Genomic DNA, 18,297 nt, shown 5'->3' on the forward strand with positions numbered 1-18,297 from the left:
AAGGGTGTATCCAAAGTGTTACTATGGCACATCTCTCAAGATATAAATATATAAATATAAATAAATGCTCAACTCCTTAAAAAGCAGTCTTGTCTTCCCCAATCCCAACAACAAATCTGTATTGAATCAAGACCCGATCTAAGTTTATAGTAAATACAGGGGATAGAAGAACAAATTGACACTGGAAAGGCAATCAACAAAACCCAGATTATGGAAAACTGCAGGACAAATTGATCTTCACATCCTCAATGAAAATAATACATTAAAAGAAAAATAGAAAGACATGGTCAGGAATGAGCACCCATAGAACAGATATGTTAAGTGATCACAACTTATGGAGTTTATTTGCATCCCACTGCGAATAAAAAAACTTTTTTAAAGAAAAAGGCTCTTGGGAAAACATGAATAATGATTGGCTATTTGGATTACTGTTAATTTTTTAGCTGTGATAATGAGTTATTCTTAAACAGGCCTTTTTACTAATAAGAGATGCTGTCTGAGATTACCTTCAAATAATGGTGGAGGGGATATAGGTGTTGTAGGATTGGCCATTACTTGATTATTGAAGCTGAGTGATGAGGAAATAGGAATTCATTAAATTCTACTTCTGTATATGTTTGAAGCTTTCCATATCAAAAGCAAACAAGAACAGGAGTGCTGCTAGGATTTCAATCCAAACTACATCAAAACTTTAAGGAAAGCTTCGGAATTGTGACCAGAGGACTAACTTAGGGTCTTGGCTCTGCCCCTTCATAACTACGACTCTGCCTGACACAAGCAGCCTCTCTCGCGGTCAGTGACCAGCTCTGTAACTCAGGGGACCCAGTGAGATGGTGCAAGGCCTGCTCCCCACTTCACTGGTCTATAATTCAGTCAGTTTGAACTTCTAACACTACCATTATTTTCTACGAAGGAGCCATTATCTCTACGAAGGAGCCATTATCTCTGAAGATTCCCTACTTCATACAGTTTTTTAGAGAGGAAAGAAGTTGTCATTTACAGAATTGAGAACAATTCTGTTTAAAACACTTAGACAGTTGGGCTACTTGATAAATATAATTATTTAACTTTATGTTAATCACAAAGGCTTCAGGTCTCCTACATCCATTAAGCTTTTAAATTTTTATTTGTATAGCCCCATAAATGTTTACATTTATGATAACAATTACAAAAGCAGACCAGTTTTGTGGACCTAAAATGCTCAGCAATAGCATATTAAAAATTTTAAACCACGAATACCTAACTTTACCCCTAAGTTCTATCCATAATAAGAAACATTTAAGCTGCAAACTTCTAAGGAAACCATACCCAAAATTTTTGTACACCAACAACAATAACATTAATTACTCACTTTATTGCTTAATTCAGGAAAAGTGACGCTCTGATAAGGGAAAGACTGGTCATCCACGATGTGCCAGTGGAGAACATTAAACTTATTAAAAGCCATGGCATCCTGCAAGTGAATAGGTTGAAAATTTATGCACCTTTAAACCACAATGAGATTATCAACTCATACCTGTCAGAATGGCTATCATCAAAAAGAACACAACAAATGTTGGTGGGAATGTGGATAAAAGGGAGCCCTCATAAACTCTTGATGGGAATGTACATTGGTACAGCCAACAGTCTGGAGGTTTCTCAAAAGACTGAAAGTTACTGTATGACCCAGCAACTCCACCTCTTGGTATACATACCCCCAAAAAACTAATCTGAAAAGATACACGCACCCCAGTGTTCATAGCTGCATCATTTACAATTGCCAAGATACAGAAGCAACCTACGTGTTCACTGGCAGATGAATGGGTAAAGATGTAGTGTATGTATATACAATGGGATTCTACTCTACAATAAAAAAGAATGAAATTTTGCTATCTACAAGATGGATGGACTTGGAGGACATTGTACCAAGTAAAGTAAGTCAGACAGAGAAAGATAAATACCATGATATCACTTGTATGTGGAATCTAAAAAATACAACAAACTAGTGACTATAATAAGAAAGAAGCAGACTCACAGGAAGAACAAATCCAGTGGGGAGAGGAAAGGGAAAAATAATTACATACTACAGATATACATTCCAATTTATTAATACTTACTATATCCAGGATTGTTCCCAATGTGTCTGTTTCCTTTGAAATTTTCCTTTTCAACAAGGGAAGGATGTGAAGAAGTATAAATTTCTTTTCACTTTTCAAAAAGCCAATACACAATTCATATTACAAATTAAAGCTGTAACTTTGCCCTACTGGAAGAGAGCCAGCTCATAAATTCCCAGTAGCTCTTGACTACCACTACTAAAGAGTTTGGGAACAGAGCAGAGGAAAAATGGGGCTTACCAGCCTCACAATTCTGAGATTTGAGTGCCAACTCTTTCTTACAAATGAAAGAAATTCAGTACACAAACAGCACAAATCCAATTAACATTCTCAGAAATTTGGGGGACACTGACACCGATTTTATGTACAATCTGGAGGAGTAAACAATATAATACGTATATAAAATATAAAAGATGATATGAAGAAAATGGAAAATAAGCGGAGAGACTTTCCCTATCAGAGAAGCAGAACATACAGCCTCCTTCCTCATGATGTGGCAAGATGGCAGAGCAGGAAGGCCCTCTTACTCACCTCCTGCCATAAACACAGCAAAATTACAACTATTAAGAGTAATTATTGATGAGAAGCACCTGAAACCTAGCAGAAACGATTTCTTCACAACTCAAGATATAAAAATGGAAACACAAGGAGACAAGTAGGTGGGTCAAGACCCACAGTCCTGGGCAGATGACCCACAAGTGGGAGGTGAACACAGTTGCAAGGTTCTCCCCGAAGGGGTGAATCCAAGCCCATATCAGGCTCTGCAAACTGAGTGTACAACACTGGGACAATGAGCCCCCCAAAACTTCTAGCACTGAAAGCCAGCAGGACTTGAATATGGGAGAGCTGAAGGGCTACAAGACACAGATTGTGCTTTTCAAATTTCACAGGCTCCTAATCCCAAGGCAGAGGCAGTAATTTTTAAGAAGCCTGGGTCAGAACCACTTGCTGATCTTAGCCTCCCAGAGAGGCAGGAGACAGCTGGGAATCCCCCTGGGAACAAAGGCACTAGAGGGAGCCTTCTGGGGGACTTGCTGACACTGGTGATGTCATCTGCTATTCTGGAGTCCTCCCTCTAGACTGTCAGCACCAGACACTTAACTGCCCATCAACAAGCCAAGGTCAGTCCCCGAAGCCAGTCCCACAGGCAGCTGCCCCAGGGCCCAGCTCTGCCCACCCATGGCGCAGCAGCCCCCACAGGGGGCAGGGCCTGTTATAGATGAACCTTATGGTGACTACAAACCAAAAACCTATTAATAGGTACACACACAAAGAAAGGAATCCAAACATAGCACTAAAGATAGCCATCACATGGCAAGGGAAGAGAGCAAAAAAGATAAAAGGAACAAAAAAGAACTATGGAAACAACCCAAAACAATTAACTGAATGGCAGTACATATAGATCCATCAGTGATAACTTGAAATGTGAATAGACTAAGTTCTCCAATCAGAACAGAGTGGACTCAGCCATAAAAAATGAAGTCTTGCCATTGTGACAACACGGGTAAATCTAGAGGATATTATGTTAAAAACATCAGAGCTCCATCAGAGAAAGACAAATACCAAGGACCTCTCTCATCTGAAACCTAAAAAATAAAATGAAACAAAAACAGACTCAAATACAGAGAGAGAGTGGTTGCCAGGAGGCTAAGGGGGTGGGTGAAAACAGGTGAAGAGGATTATGAGGAAGGAACCTCCAGCCACACAATAAATAAGCCCTGGGAAGGTAATAATATTGTGATAACTACATGGGGATAGATGGATACCAGACTTATTCTGGTGGTCATTCCATAATGTACGCTAATGTCAGACCATGATTTAGTATACCTGGAACTAATAGAATATTGTATGTCAACTACATTTCAATAGAAAAAGAATCATGTGTTAATTCATTCTTCAAGTCTAAAATGAGATAAACGGGACATAAAAATTTATGTCAGTCTTTGGTAAATGAGATTATGGGATCACCACTTTATGTATATCTGTGTTCAAGCTTTTTTTTACACTAAGCCTATATTTCTTTCATTAAAAATTACAATAATGTCTTTTGAAGAAAAAAATCAAGGTTTAAACATAAATGTAAAAATAACTTTTTTATAATAGGCTATGTTCATAAATGACTTATGGTATGGGAAAACTTCCTGATCATCACAAACTGACAGTGATGGGAGGGATGAACCCATAAAGCGTCAGTAAGAGGAGAGAGTTACGTCATGTAACTCTCAATAAGCAGTAAGTGGAAGTCACAAAATTAAAGGTCCGTAGCTGGAGATACTGGAGAAGAAAAGAGCAACCCACTCCGGCATTCCTGCCGGGAATCCCGTGGACAGAGCAGCCTGGGGCTACAGTCCATGGGGCCACCAGAGTCGGACGGACTAAGTCAACAGCAACAGCGGCAGCAACCAGAGGTAATATATTCCTGATGAAAAGTCCCGACCCACGATTTGACAGTTGAGATTTACATGGAGGGCCAACAGGCAGCATTAAAACTGAGTGTTTTTCTTAACAATGCTGACTGAATCTTGGGTTAGCCTCTCTCCCACCTCAATGAAAACAAGAGGGTGATTCCTGAGGGGAGCGTCCACTTCTCAGCAGAGGAAACATATCTCAGGGAAGGGAGGGAAAAGCCCACTGCTTATACTCACTCTACGGAAATAGACTTGGTGTATGGAAATGAATCCCTTGTTCCAACCGGCCCAACAGCACAGTGACCAACATACAGTAACGACACGAAGGAACGTTCTTCAGAGCAGACAATGGAGTTAAACCATCACCTACCAGGGTTTTCAAAATCGTCTTAACGGGCAGAAAGTGTCTAGAGGTATCAATTAAAACTCCTCTATGAGGAAACCTTGGAGAATCTACAATGCTGGATTCATTGGCAATGAACTAAAAGACAAAAGAAAACTTTTATTTATTTTTAGAATTTTCTCAAGTTCAATGATGATTACATCTGGCTATGCAAGTATTGGATAAGACATTAATTTACAACCAAACAAAGTGTAAAAACTACATTTACCAGCTAAGAGACACACTTGGGGAGAAGAAACATTCAAGAAGCAATAAGTAGCTAAAAAGTTTACATTTTTCCTATAGAATATTTTATTATGTCTACCCAATAATGTTAGTAACATACAATAATCATACTTACAGTCCCATAAGAATCTTGATAAATCAACTGGCTAAAGGTCTCTAAACCTGAGGAAAATAAAATTTATAATTTATTGCATTAATTTATAAAGGAGACAATAAAAGATATATTATCCAAGCATAGAACCATAACCAGGAAAGGCAAATAAAATTAAATATGTTATACTCTGTAACATATTCTCTAAAATCAAGGCTCAATTAAAAAAAAAACTCTGTTGCTATCAAATAAAAATGTTTTACTTAATTGTACCCATACCATTTTTTCTGTTTTAATGATAAACACAAAAAAATAGTTTTAAGAAAACAAAATTCTAGTTCCTTAATAAATTTATAGCATTATAAGAAAGTATTTTTATAATACAACATTATAAGCACTTTAGAAGGTACCTAAACTTAACAGAGGGCAAAGAAGCTCAGAAAACACTATGAAATTATAAAGGCCCAAATTACAGTGTTTTATTTATAACTGCAGAGACTCTTTCTTATGCATGTGGACTGTTCCCTATATTATAGGCCAATTCCTCTTTCTAGCCTCGACTTTACCAAAATTCATGATTCTAGCTGACAACTATACTGCCAAGGAAAATTTTAACCTAAGAATACAGGCATAATTCAGTTTCTTGCATTTCACAGATAGCTTTTTTTTTTACAAATCAAATGTTTGAAGCAACCTTGCATTGTCAGATGATGATCAGTATTTTTTAGCAATTAAGTATTTTTAAAATGGGGGAGGAAACGGCAAGCCATTCCAGTATTCTTGCCTGGGAAATCCCTTGGTCACAAAGAGTTGAACACAACTTTATGACTAAACAATGCAACATTTTAAAATTAAAACTGAAATGTTGTGAAGTAATTAGCCTCCAACTAATAAAAAAAATTAAAAAAAAATAAAATTAAGGTATGTACCTATCGTTAAGACATAATGCTATTGCACTATACTGTTGAAAAACTACAGTATAGTGTAAGCATAACTTTTATACCCACTGGGAAACCAAACAATTTGTGTGACTCCGTTCACTTTACTGCAGCGGTCTAGAACCAAACCCACAATATCTCCAATGTTTCCCTGTAGTGCAAACTCAAATAAAAGAGATGTGACAATATACTACAAAAATACAAAAGATCCTAAGAGACTAGTATGACCAACTATATGTCAACAAATTTGACAACTCAGAAGAAATGAATAAACTCCTAAAGAGAAAACCTACCAAGACTGAAATACGAAGAAATAGAATATGAGATGGATTACTAGTAAGGAGATGGCAACAATAAGAAAACATCTCCAACAAACAAAGGCCAGGACTAGAAGGCTTCACTAGTGAACTCTACTAAACAATAAAAAAGAATTAATTATTAGGCTATGACACCAAAAGCAAAAGAAATAAAAGCAAAAATAAACAAATGGGACAACACCAAAGTAAAAGATTCTGCACATCAGTTCAGTTCAGTCCATCAGTTGTGTACGACTCTTTGTGACCCCATGAAGTGCAGCACACCAGACCTCCCTGTACATCACCAGTTCCCGGAGCCTACCCAAACTCATGTCCATTGAGTCGGTGATGCCATCCAACCACCTCATTCTCTGTCATCCCCTTCTCCTCCTGCCTTCAGTCTTTCCCAACATCAGGGTTTTTTCAGATGAGTCAATTCTCTGCATCAGGTGGCCAAAGTATTGGAGTTTCAACTTCAGCATTAATCCTTCCAATGAACACCTAGGACTAATCTCCTTTAGGATGGACTGGTTGGATCTCCTGGCAGTTCAAGGGACTCTCAAGAGTCTTCTCCAACACCACAGTTCAAAAGCATCAATTCTTCCATGCTCAGCTCTCTTTATAGTCCAATTCTCACATCCATACATAACTACTGGAAAAGCCATAGCCTTGACTAGACAGACTTTTGTTGACAAACTAATGTCTCTGCTTTTTAATATGCTGTCTAGGTTGGTCATGAGGAACACTGGGCTGGAAGAAACAAAGCTGGACTCAAGAATGTTGGAAGAAATATCAATAACCTCAGATATGCAAATGACACCACCCTTATGGCAGAAATTAAAAAGCCTCTTGACGAAAGTAAAAGAGGAGAGTGAAAAAGCTGGCTTAAAGCTCAACATTCAGAAAACTAAGATCATGGCATCTGGTCCCATCACTTCATGGTAAATAGATGGGGAAACAGTGTCAGACTTTATTTTTTTGGGCTCCAAAATCACTGCAGATGGTGATTGCAGCCATGAAATTAAAAGACGCTTACTCCTTGGAAGGAAAGTTATGACCAACCTAGATAGCATGTTAAAAAGCACAGACATTACTTTGCCAACAAGGTCCGTCCAGTCAAGGCTATGGTTTTTCCAGTGGTCATGTATGGATGTGAGAGTAGGACTGTGAAGAAAGCTGAGTGCCAAAAAATTGATGCTTTTGAACTGTGGTGTTGGAGAAACCTCTTGAGAGTCCCTTGGACTGCAAGGAGATCCAACCAGTAAAGGAGATCAGTCCTGGGTGTTCATTGGAATGACTGATGCTGAAGCTGAAACTCCAGTACTATGGCCACCTCGTGCAAAGAATTGACTCATTGGAAAAGACCCTGATGCTGGGAGGGATTGGGGTAGGATGAGAAGGGGATGGCAGGGGATGAGATGGCTGGATGGCATCACCGAATCGATGGACATGAGTTTGAGTGAACTCCGGGAAATGGTGATGGACTGGGAGGCCTGGCATGCTGTGATTCACGGGGTGGCAAAAAGCCGGACATGACTGAGCGACTGAACTGAACTGACCTAGGTTGGTCATAACTTTCCTTCCAAGGAGTAAGCATCTTTTAATTTCAAGGCTGCAATCACCATCTGCAGTGATTTTGGAGCCCCCCAAAATAAAGTCAGCCACTGTTTCCACTGTTTCCCCATCTATTTCCCATGAAGTGATGGGACCAGATGCCATAATCTTAGTTTTCTGAATATTGAGCTTTAAACCAGCTTTTTCACTCTCCTCTTTCACTTTCATCAAGAGGCTCTTTTAGTTCTTCTTCACTTTCTGCCATAAGGGTGGTGTTATCTGCATATCTGAGGTTATTGATATGTCTCCCAGCAATCTTAATTCCAGCTTGTGCTTCATCCAGCCCAGCATTTCTCATGATGTACTCTGCATATAAGTTAAATAAGCAGGGTGGTAATATACAGCCTTGATGTACTCCTTTTCCTATTTGGAATCAGTCTGTTGTTCCACATCCAGTTCTAACTGTTGCTTCCTGACCTGCATATAGGTTTCTCAAGAGGTAGATCAGGTGGTCTGGTATTCCCATCTCTTTCAGAATTTTCCACAGTGTATTGTGATCCACACAGTCGAAGGCTTTGGCATAGTCAATAAAGCAGAAATAGATGCTTTTCTGGAACTCTCTTGCTTTTTCAATGATCCAGCGATTGTTAGCAATTTGATCTCTGGTTCCTCTGCCTTTTCTAAAACCAGCTTGAACATCTGGAAGTTCATGGTTCACATATTGCTGAAGTGTGGCTTGGAGAATTTTGAGCATTACTTTACTAGCATGTAAGATGAGTGCAATTGTGCGGTAGTTTGAGCATTCTTTGGCATTGCCTTTCTTTTGGGATTGGAATGAAAACTCACACTTTCCAGCCCTGTGGCCACTGCTGAGTTTTCCAAATTGGCTGGCATATTGACTATAGCTCTTTCACAGCATCATCTTTTAGGATTTGAAATAGCTCAACTGGAATTCCATCACCTCCACTAGCTTTGTTCGTAGTTATACTTCTTAAGGCCCACTTGACTTCACATTCCAGGACGTCTGGCTCTAGGTGAGTGATCACACCATCACAGGTATCTAGGTCATTAGGATCTTTTTTGTATAGTTCTTCTGTGTATTCTTGCCACCTCTTCTTAATATCTTCTGCTTCTGTTAGGCCCATAAAATTTCTGTCCTTTATTGAGCCCATTTTTGCATGAAATGTTCCCTTGGGATCTCTAATTTTCTTGAAGAGATTTCTAGTCCTTCCTATTCTGCTGTTTTCCTCTATTTCTTTGCATTGATCACTGAGAAAGGCTTTCTTATCTTTCTGTGTTATTCTTTGGAACACTGAATTCAAATGGTTATATCTTTCCTTTTCTCCTTTGCTTTTTGCTTCTCTTCTTTTCACAGCTATTTGTAAGGCCTCCTCAGACAGTCATTTTGCTTTTTTGCATTTCTTTTTCTTGGGAATGGTTTTGATCCCTGTCTCCTGTACAATGTCACGAACCTCCGTCCATAGTTCATCAGGCACTCTGACTATCAGATCTAGTCCCTTAAATCTATTTCTCACTTCCACTGTATAATCATAAGGGATTTGATTTAGGTCATACCTGAATAGTCTAGTGGTTTTCTTTACTTTCTTCAATTTATGTCTGAATTTGGCAACAAGGAGTTTATGATATGAGTTACAGTCAGCTCCCAGTCTTGTTTTTGCTGACTGTATAGAGCTTCTCCATCTTTGGCTGCAAAGAATATAATCAATCTGATTTCGGTATTGACCATCTGGTGATGTCCATGTGTAGAGATTTCTCTTGTGTTGTTGGAAGAGGGTGTTTTCTATGACCAGTGCGTTCTCTTGACTAAACTCTATTAGCCTTTACCCTGCTTCATTCTATACTCCAAGGCCAAATTTTCCTGTTACTCCAGGTATTTATCTTTTTTTTTCTCAGGTATTTCTTGACTTCCTACTTTTGCATTCCAGTCCCCTATAAAGGAAAGGACGTATTTTTTGGGTGTTAATTCTAAAAGGTCTTGTAGGTCTTCATAGAACCGTTCAACTTCAGCTTCTTCAGTGTTACTGGTTGGGGCATAGACTTGGATTACCGTGATATTGAATGATTTGCCTTGGAAACGAACAGAGATCATTCTGTCATTTTGTTTTTGTTTTTTTTTAAGGGAGCATGTCTTTTATTCCTTAAAACTTCATTGACATGGAATTTGTGGAAAAACAAATATACTTTGCTTATTTTTTCCATTTTAAAAAATTTTAATTTGAGATTAATTATTTTACAATATTGTATTGGTTTTCCCATATGATGACATGAATCAGTCATGGGTGTACATGTGTTTCCCTAATTAAACTTAAAAGCTTTTGCACAATGAAGGAAACTATAAGCAAGGTGAAAAGACAGCCTTCAGAATGGGAGAAAATAATAGCAAATGAAGTAACTGACAAAGAACTAATCTAAAAAATATACAAGCAACTCCTGCAGCTCAATTCCAGAAAAATAAACGACCCAGTCAAAAAAAAAAAAAAAATGGGCCAAAGAACTAAACAGACATTTCTCCAAGGAAAACACAGATGGCTAACAAACACATGAAAAGATGCTGAAAATCACTCATTATCAGAGAAATGCAAATCAAAACCACAATGAGGTACCATCTCATGCTGGTCAGAATGACTGCTATCCAAAAATCTACAAACAATAAATGGTGGAGAGGGTGTGGAGAAAAGGGAACCCTCTTACACTGTTGGTGGGAATGCAAACTAGCACATTCTGTCGTTTTTGAGATTGCATCCAAGTACTGCATTTTGGACTCTTTTGTTGACTATGATGGCTACTCCATTTCTCCTAAGGGATTCCTGCCCACAGTAGTAGATATAATGGTCATCTGAGTTAAATTCATCCATTCCAGTCCATCTTAGTTTGCTGATTCCTAGAATGTCGACATTCACTCTTGCCATCTCCTGTTTGACCATTTCTAATTTGCCTTGACTCATGGACCTAACATTCCAGGTACCTATGCAATATTGCTCTTTACAGCATCGGACCTTGCTTCTATCACCAGTCACATACATAACTGGGTGTTGTTTTTGCTTTGGCTCCATGCCTTTATCCTTTCTGGAGTTCCTTCTCCACTCATCTCTAGTAGCATACTGGGCACCTACCGACCTGGGGAGTTTATCTTTCAGTGTCTTATCTTTTTGCCTTTTCATACTGTTCATCATCTGCACATCAAAGGAAATCATCAACAAAAAGGCAATCTACCAAAGAGGAGAAGATCCTTGCAAATTATATATCTATTAAGGGGTTAATATATAAAGAACTCATACAACTCAGTAGCAAAAAACAGTCCAACAAAAAAATGGGTAGAAGATTGTAAACAGGTATGTTTTTCAAGGAAGACACATAAATAGCCAACAGGTGGATGAGAAGGTGTTCAACATTATTAAGCATCAGTTCAGTTCAGTTCAGTCGCTCAGTTGTATCCGGCTCTTTGCGACTCCATGGACTGCAGCACACCAGGTCTCCCTGTCCATACCCAATTCCTGGAGTTTACTCAAACTCATGTCCATTGAGTCCGTAATGCCATCCAACCATCTCACCCTCTGCTGTTCCCTCCTCCTTCAACTTTCAACCATTCCCAGCATCAGGGTCTTTTCAAATGAGTCAGCTCTTTGCATCAGGTGGCCAAAGTATTGGAGTTTCAGTTTCAGCATCAGTCCTTCCAATGAACACCCAGGACTGATGTCCTTTAGGATGGACTGGTTGGATCTCCTTGCAGTCCAAGGGACTCTCAAGAGGCTTCTCCAACACCACAGTTCAAAAACATCAATTCTTCGATGCTCAGCTTCCTTTATAGTCCAACTTTCACATCCATACATGACTACTGGAAAAACCATAGCTTTGACTAGATGGACCTTTGTTGGAAAAGTAATGTCTCTGCTTTTTGATATGCTGTCTAGGTTGGTCATAAATTTAAGCATTAACCATTGGGGAAAGGCAAATGAAAACCACAGTGACATATCACCTCATACTTGTTAAAATGGCTATTATCAAAAACACAAGAAATAACAACTGTTGGTGAGGATGTGCAGTAAAAGGATCCCTTAACACTGTTCATGGGAATATAAACTGGTGAAGCCACTATAGAAAACCACATGGAGGTTCCTAAAAAGCTAAAAGTAGAGCTACCACATGATCCAGCAACTCCACTTCTCAGTGTTTATCCAAAGAAACCAAAACACTAAATCCCTCCACCCCAAATATGTGTACCTCTGTGTTCACTGCAGCATTAACTACAATAACCAAGATACGGAAACGACCCATCCATCAAAGGATGAATGGATAAAGATGTGGGGTGTATATGTGTACAATGGAATACTATTTAGCCACAGAAAGAAGGAAAGCTTGCTATTTGCAACAACATGGACGGACCTTAAGGCTATTATGCTAAATGAAATAAGACAGAGAAAGACAAATACTGCATGATCTCAATTAGATGTGGAATCTGAAAAAACAATAAACCAAAAGCTCATAAATATAAAAACTAGATTGGTAGTTATTCAAGGCAGGGGTAGGGGGCAGGTAAAATGGGTGAAGCGGATCAAAAAGTACAATCTTTTGTATATACATAAGTCCTAGGGATGTGAGGTACAGCATAGTGACTGTAATTAAAAATATTGTGCTACCTATTTGCAAGTTGCTAAAAACAGTAAATCTCAGAAGTTCTCATCATAAGAAAAACAATTCTCTTCTAACTATGTGCGGTGACGGACGGTAACTAAACTTACCATGGTGATCATTTTGCATTAAATACAAATATAAAATCATTATGTTGTAAAACTGAAACGAATATAATGTTATGTCAATTATACCTCAAAAAAATTAGGGAAGAATAAAAAGTTCAAAGTTCCTTTGGCTATGCCTCCCTCCTATCCCCAAATACAGAATAACTTTGGAATTTTCTGTTAAGTAGCAGTACACTCAAATATCATTTATGGCACATTTGTTACTTTCAAAGTCTGACAGGAAGCGGAAAATAAAGACTTCCTGGACTAGATTCACAGAATGCTCTCAAAAGTTCTTATGTGGATTAGCCCAGACAGCAATAAAGCTCATTTCCCTAACAGGCCCCAGACAAGACAAGCAGACCAGACTGGTAACACTTTAACATCACATCCCAGTATACGTAAATAATCTAGATGATAATATCTGTAGTTACATTTGTGGTAAGTATCTATAGCTATTTTCCTGTCATTATTTTGAATAAGATCACAATCATACCATAATTATTATGACTATAAAATATAGCATTAACAATCATTATTTTATTCTAGATAACACTCAACCAGAGTCAAATCCAAAGGCTTCTCTCTTTTTAAATACTATAACTTTGGCTGGCTAGCTCACATTAAAGAAAATTATTCTTCTCCTTTTTCAAAACCATAGTAATCTGGAAGCCAGTAACACAAAATCTTATCCTCTCAAAAGAAGAGGTCAAAGCAGCTTTTGAACAGCAAAAGTAAATGTCCCAACCCCTGAACGTTGAAGTTCAGACTAAAAGTCACAGGAAAAGCTTTTAAGGTTCTTCTCTGCTCACTGCCTCCAATCACTCAGAGTATATTTTTATCTTTTCACACGTTCCTGCAAACTTCTTATATTTCTAAATTCACAGGAATTTAAAAGGGGGGAAGGGTTCTCTTCTTTTCTAGGTCATCATGGTGTGTGTGGTTGACTCTGTTCCTGAACTTCTCTTCCTGAGACTCCCAGGATCAAAGGATTCCTGGCCAAGAAACAGAAGAATCGTCCAATTGCCCAGTGGATTCAGCTGAAAATGGACAATGAGATCAAGTACAACTCCACTCCTGAAAGGAGACACCAGAGAAGAACCAAGCTGAGTCGATAAGGACTCTCAAATGCCACGGCACACGCATTTATGCTGCACTGAGGTCATGAGTATCTTCTCGTATCAAGCAGAAAACATCACCACACATGGAGAGGTGGACATGTTTTATTGGGAACATGATTTTCCTCTTTGCTTTTCTGCTTCTGCACTAATAGACTGGTTCAGAAAAACATATGAGTATACTGTTGTTTGAACAAATAAATAAAATGCAGAAATGACATGCTTGCTACTGAAGGTGACAAGAGGTGACGGATGATAAAACCAAATATAATTGGAGCAGATCAGGGTCATTTATAACTCTAAATATTACAGATCAAGAACATTAAGGAATTGCAGCATTATGAATGCAATAACCTTCAAACATTTTTAAAAGGTCAAATGATCTTTCATTAAGTGGTATGTACAAATGATCGTTAAGTGGTATATACAGTGCTTAATGGAAATTGTTTTGGAAATACCCAGCAAATCATTCTACAAAGGGCCCCCAGGAAGCAAAGTTTTACTATTAACATGCTTGATTTCCCAAAGTGGCAACTGAAACTATTTCCTTACTAGAAAATAACAATGAAACTACATAGAACTTACCTCGTAATACTCCCCAAACTCTGTTGGCAGTGAGCGTAGCCACTGGTCCTTTCACAAGTAAATTATCTGTATTGGAAACAAGAAAAAAATGTTTCTTGTATGGTGACAGATGGTGACATTTTACATTATATACAAATATCAAATCATTATGTTGTAAACCTGAAACTAATATAATGTTATGTCAATTACACCTCAAAAAACCAGGAAAGAAGAAGTTCTCTGCTTCATCATCACCAACCACGGCCACGACCACTCAGGGTGTCGCGTGACAGCTGGTGACACCTGGGAAAACAGATCTCTCCACAGCTAGTCATCAGGTGACAGTCTTCTGACAAGGTAGCCTTTCCTCAGAAGAACAGTCATGAGCTAGGCTTATGTGTAAAAATGTATGGAAATACTGAATCACCATGTTGTGTAAGGGGAATTAACACAGTGTTGTAAGGTAACTGTGCTTCAAAAACAAGCAAGCTCAAGAGAGAGGGATCAGACTCTTGGTTACCAGAGGCGGGTGGTAACTGGACAAAGGCAGGCAAAAGGTACTAACTTCTGGTTGTAAGATAAATAAACACAAGGGACGTAATGTACAAGATGATGAACACAGCACGGCGGGATGCTACATGTGAATGTTGTTCAGAGTAAATCATAAGAGTTTTCATCAAGAAAAAACTGTTTTCTTTCTTTAATTTTGTATCTATGTGAGATGGACGTGCACTAACTTTCTGTGATAATCATTTCCCGATGTAAGTAAGTCAGATCATAACGCTGTACACCTAGACTTACACGGTGCTGTCAGTCATGTCTCAGTAAAACTGGAAGAAAAAAATATTTGCTTTTAATCCCTCAGTGATACACAGTACATTTCCCAAAATATATCATTGCTATTTCTGCATCATTCCTTTCTCCTGAGCTCCAAACCTGTTTCTCCAACTGCCTTCTGTATATCCTCATGTGGAAGTCCCATGAAAAGTTAAAGTTGCTCAGTCCTGTCCGACTCTTTGCGACCCCATGGAATTCTCTGTCCATGGAATTCTCCAGGCCAGAATACTGGAGTGGGCAACCTTTCCTGTCTCCAGGAGATCTTCCCAACCCGGGGATCGAACCCAGGTCTCCCACATTTCTTGGGGATTCTTTACCAGTTAAGCCACAAGGGAAGCCCAAGAATACTGGAGTGGGGAGCCTATCCCCCCTTCTCTGGGGGATCTTCCCGACCCAGGGATCGAACCGGGGTCTCCTGCACTATAGGTGAATTCTTTACCAGCTGAGCTGCAGGGAAGCCCCGGAAACCCTGACGGCTCTTCCTTAAACTCCACAAGCCCCAGACTGAACTCTTCCCGCTTCGCATTTGCTGGGCTCTGGACTCATGCTCTCCTCACTCCAGCCAGCCCAGGAGCTCAGGTCAGGAAGCTGGTGGCCCCGCCCTCATTCCTCATTCTCCCTTACTGGAGAGTTCTCTCCCGCTAGCCCTCTACAGAGCAGGGGCTTACCTAAGCTGAGAGTTTAAGTCAAAAGGGCAAGCTCCTCAGTGCCCCTCTTCCCCTGATGGAGCCTCTGCTATCAGTCTTGCGCTCTGTAAGACCAGAGTTTTCTCTGCTCCAGCCGCTCCCCCGCTGTACCCCCCACTTGCGCTGGACCTCCACACCCCTACCATTGTCCCGAATCTTCCTTCACACTCACTTGCTGGGACCTTGCTGGTGGTCCAGAATCTGCCTTCTAATGCAGGGGATGGAGTTCAGTCTTCTGTTGGGAACTAAGATCCCCCATGCCGAGCTGCAACCAAGCGCAGCCCTGCAGCTAGAGGTTGCCCCAGCTCATCTCAGTCTTCAGAGAGGTTTCCGTGGACTCATCCCCAGAGCAAGCGAAGCACCAGGAAGCACAGAGGCTGAAAGCTAAAGGCCTGAAGACGCTGCAGCAGGAGGACACTCGAGGGCTGCAGGCTCATGACTTAACTGGCATCTCTGCTTCATCATCACCCTGCACCACCACCACCCAGGGTGCTGGGTAACAGCTGGTACACATAGGGAAAACAGCTCTGTCAACAGCCAACAATCAGGTGACAATCTTCTGACAAGGAAGCCTCTCCATCAGACGAACAGTCGTGAGTTAGCTAAAGGCCAGGCTAAGAATGGTATTGCTATTATGACCACAGTCTAATCATGATTCCACCCCTCTATTAAATCCTTAGTTTAAGCTACCTAAATAGAACTCACCATTTCACTGGTCACTGTTTAAAGCCAGTTTTTGCCACTTTCCAGTTCTGAGATCTCCTGGAATAGTCAGCACAAAGTCTTATCTAAAACCATTAACATGTGGCATATACCTGATGCCAATTATTTTCCAACAGCTGAGGACTGGCTGATATTGTAAAGGATTCTGATTCAACCCAATTCAAAAACCACACATATAAAGCAGTAAGGAGGAGATTGTGTTTCCTAAATATATGGACAGATAAGCTACAGAATTTTTATTTCAAAGCCAAATTCTTAGTCTTAACACTGATAAGCTCCCTGAGGTGGGATGAAGGCATCTTTCTTTCAATTATCCCTTTCTATACTTTTTGCACCTCACTGTTGTTTTGACGGGTATACATGCAAATAACAGCAATGGATTCCTCTTTTTAAAATAAAAAAATGTTATAGGTAAGACTAAAGCCCTTTGAGATGCCCACTGAACTCCCTACTTCCCTTAGAGGAAACAGCAGGTCTTTTCCGGGCACCTGTATATCCACGTGACAATAAACAGAATACTGCTTTCTGAGCACCTTCTTGTATCATGTTGGTATATAAATGGTACCCTCCTGTACACGTTATGATGCATCTTCCTTTGTCCAACTCAGCGACTTATCTTGGCAAGTTCTCCACGTCTGTTCTATCTCCAGTTGTTTTTTAAGTATTTCATTTCCCGACGTATGCTGCACTGGGTCTTCACAGCTGTGTGTGGGCTTTCTCTAGTTGCAGTGAGTGGGGACGCCTCTCGAGTTGCAGTGCGTGGGTTCCTCACTGTGGTCGTTTCCCTTGTTGCAGATCACAGGCTCTAGGCCTGCAGGCTTCAGTCGTTGCGGCACAGGGACGCAGTCGTTGTGGCTGTTGGGTTTAGTTGCTCCTCAGCGTATGGGATCTTCCCAGATCAGGGGTCGAACGCGTGTCCTCTGTGTTGGCAGGCAGAGTCTTAAACACTGGACCACTAGAGAAGGCCTGTAACTCCACTGGTTTATTCTCAATTGTTGAAGAGTATTCTCCAGTGTCAACTGACAAGATACATGCAGCTATTATCTAGTGATGAACATTTCGTTTTGCTTATAAACATTCACTGTGGCAGACAAACCACAGGAACATTCTTGATGTATGTAATTACTTCTCTATGGTAGAAATTAGTCTACATCTGGTTCTGAGGGGATGCCTATTTTTATTTTACTTGATGCTGCTGTTAACACTCGTCAGTTTCTCCAAGTTTTCCTCATACCCTTGGACAATGGTTATTATCTTGTTATTTCTATTTTCTGTTACGTCTATCATCATCATCATCATCATCATCATCATCATCATCAACTAGTTTAGAACTAGTTTATCCTTTAACCAGAAAATTTCACAGTTAGCTTATCTCCAGAAGTCTCCCATTCAGAAAAAAGGGGTTTGCAAAACTGAATGCAAGGCAGACTGTAACTCCCCAGCCTCGACATATTCCGTCGTTTGGATTTTACAGTATGTAATTGTACTGCTGGTGAGCAAAGATTCCTTCGTAATTTGCTGATCATTTCTCAATTCAGATTGCAAAATCTAATTCATCAAGTGTCTGAGTGCTGTCAACTCACATGACTAATGTGGGCAAA

At 39.8% G+C, this 18,297-nt stretch overlaps 1 protein-coding gene across 4 annotated transcripts in view; it reads right to left on the reverse strand.

Annotated features, from left to right (window-relative positions):
* LOC136146351 (beta-hexosaminidase subunit beta-like) overlaps positions 1-18,297 on the reverse strand; it is a 43,281-nt gene that overhangs the window by 11,439 nt on the left and 13,545 nt on the right. For 3 of the 4 annotated variants that reach the window (XM_065905200.1, XM_065905201.1, XM_065905199.1), the window contains exons 3-6: positions 14,472-14,537; positions 5,248-5,294; positions 4,875-4,985; positions 1,352-1,453 (exon numbers count right to left, since the gene is read on the reverse strand). In XM_065905200.1, the coding sequence (XP_065761272.1) occupies positions 1,352-1,453; positions 4,875-4,985; positions 5,248-5,294; positions 14,472-14,537 (326 nt within the window). Of the gene's footprint in view, positions 1-1,351; positions 1,454-4,874; positions 4,986-5,247; positions 5,295-14,471; positions 14,538-16,145; positions 17,704-18,297 lie in introns of those variants that run through there. The other variant, XM_065905202.1, reaches the window with a different exon arrangement.

The sequence above is a fragment of the Muntiacus reevesi genome, chromosome 14, assembly GCF_963930625.1.
Source record: "Muntiacus reevesi chromosome 14, mMunRee1.1, whole genome shotgun sequence".
NCBI lineage: Eukaryota > Metazoa > Chordata > Mammalia > Artiodactyla > Cervidae > Muntiacus > Muntiacus reevesi.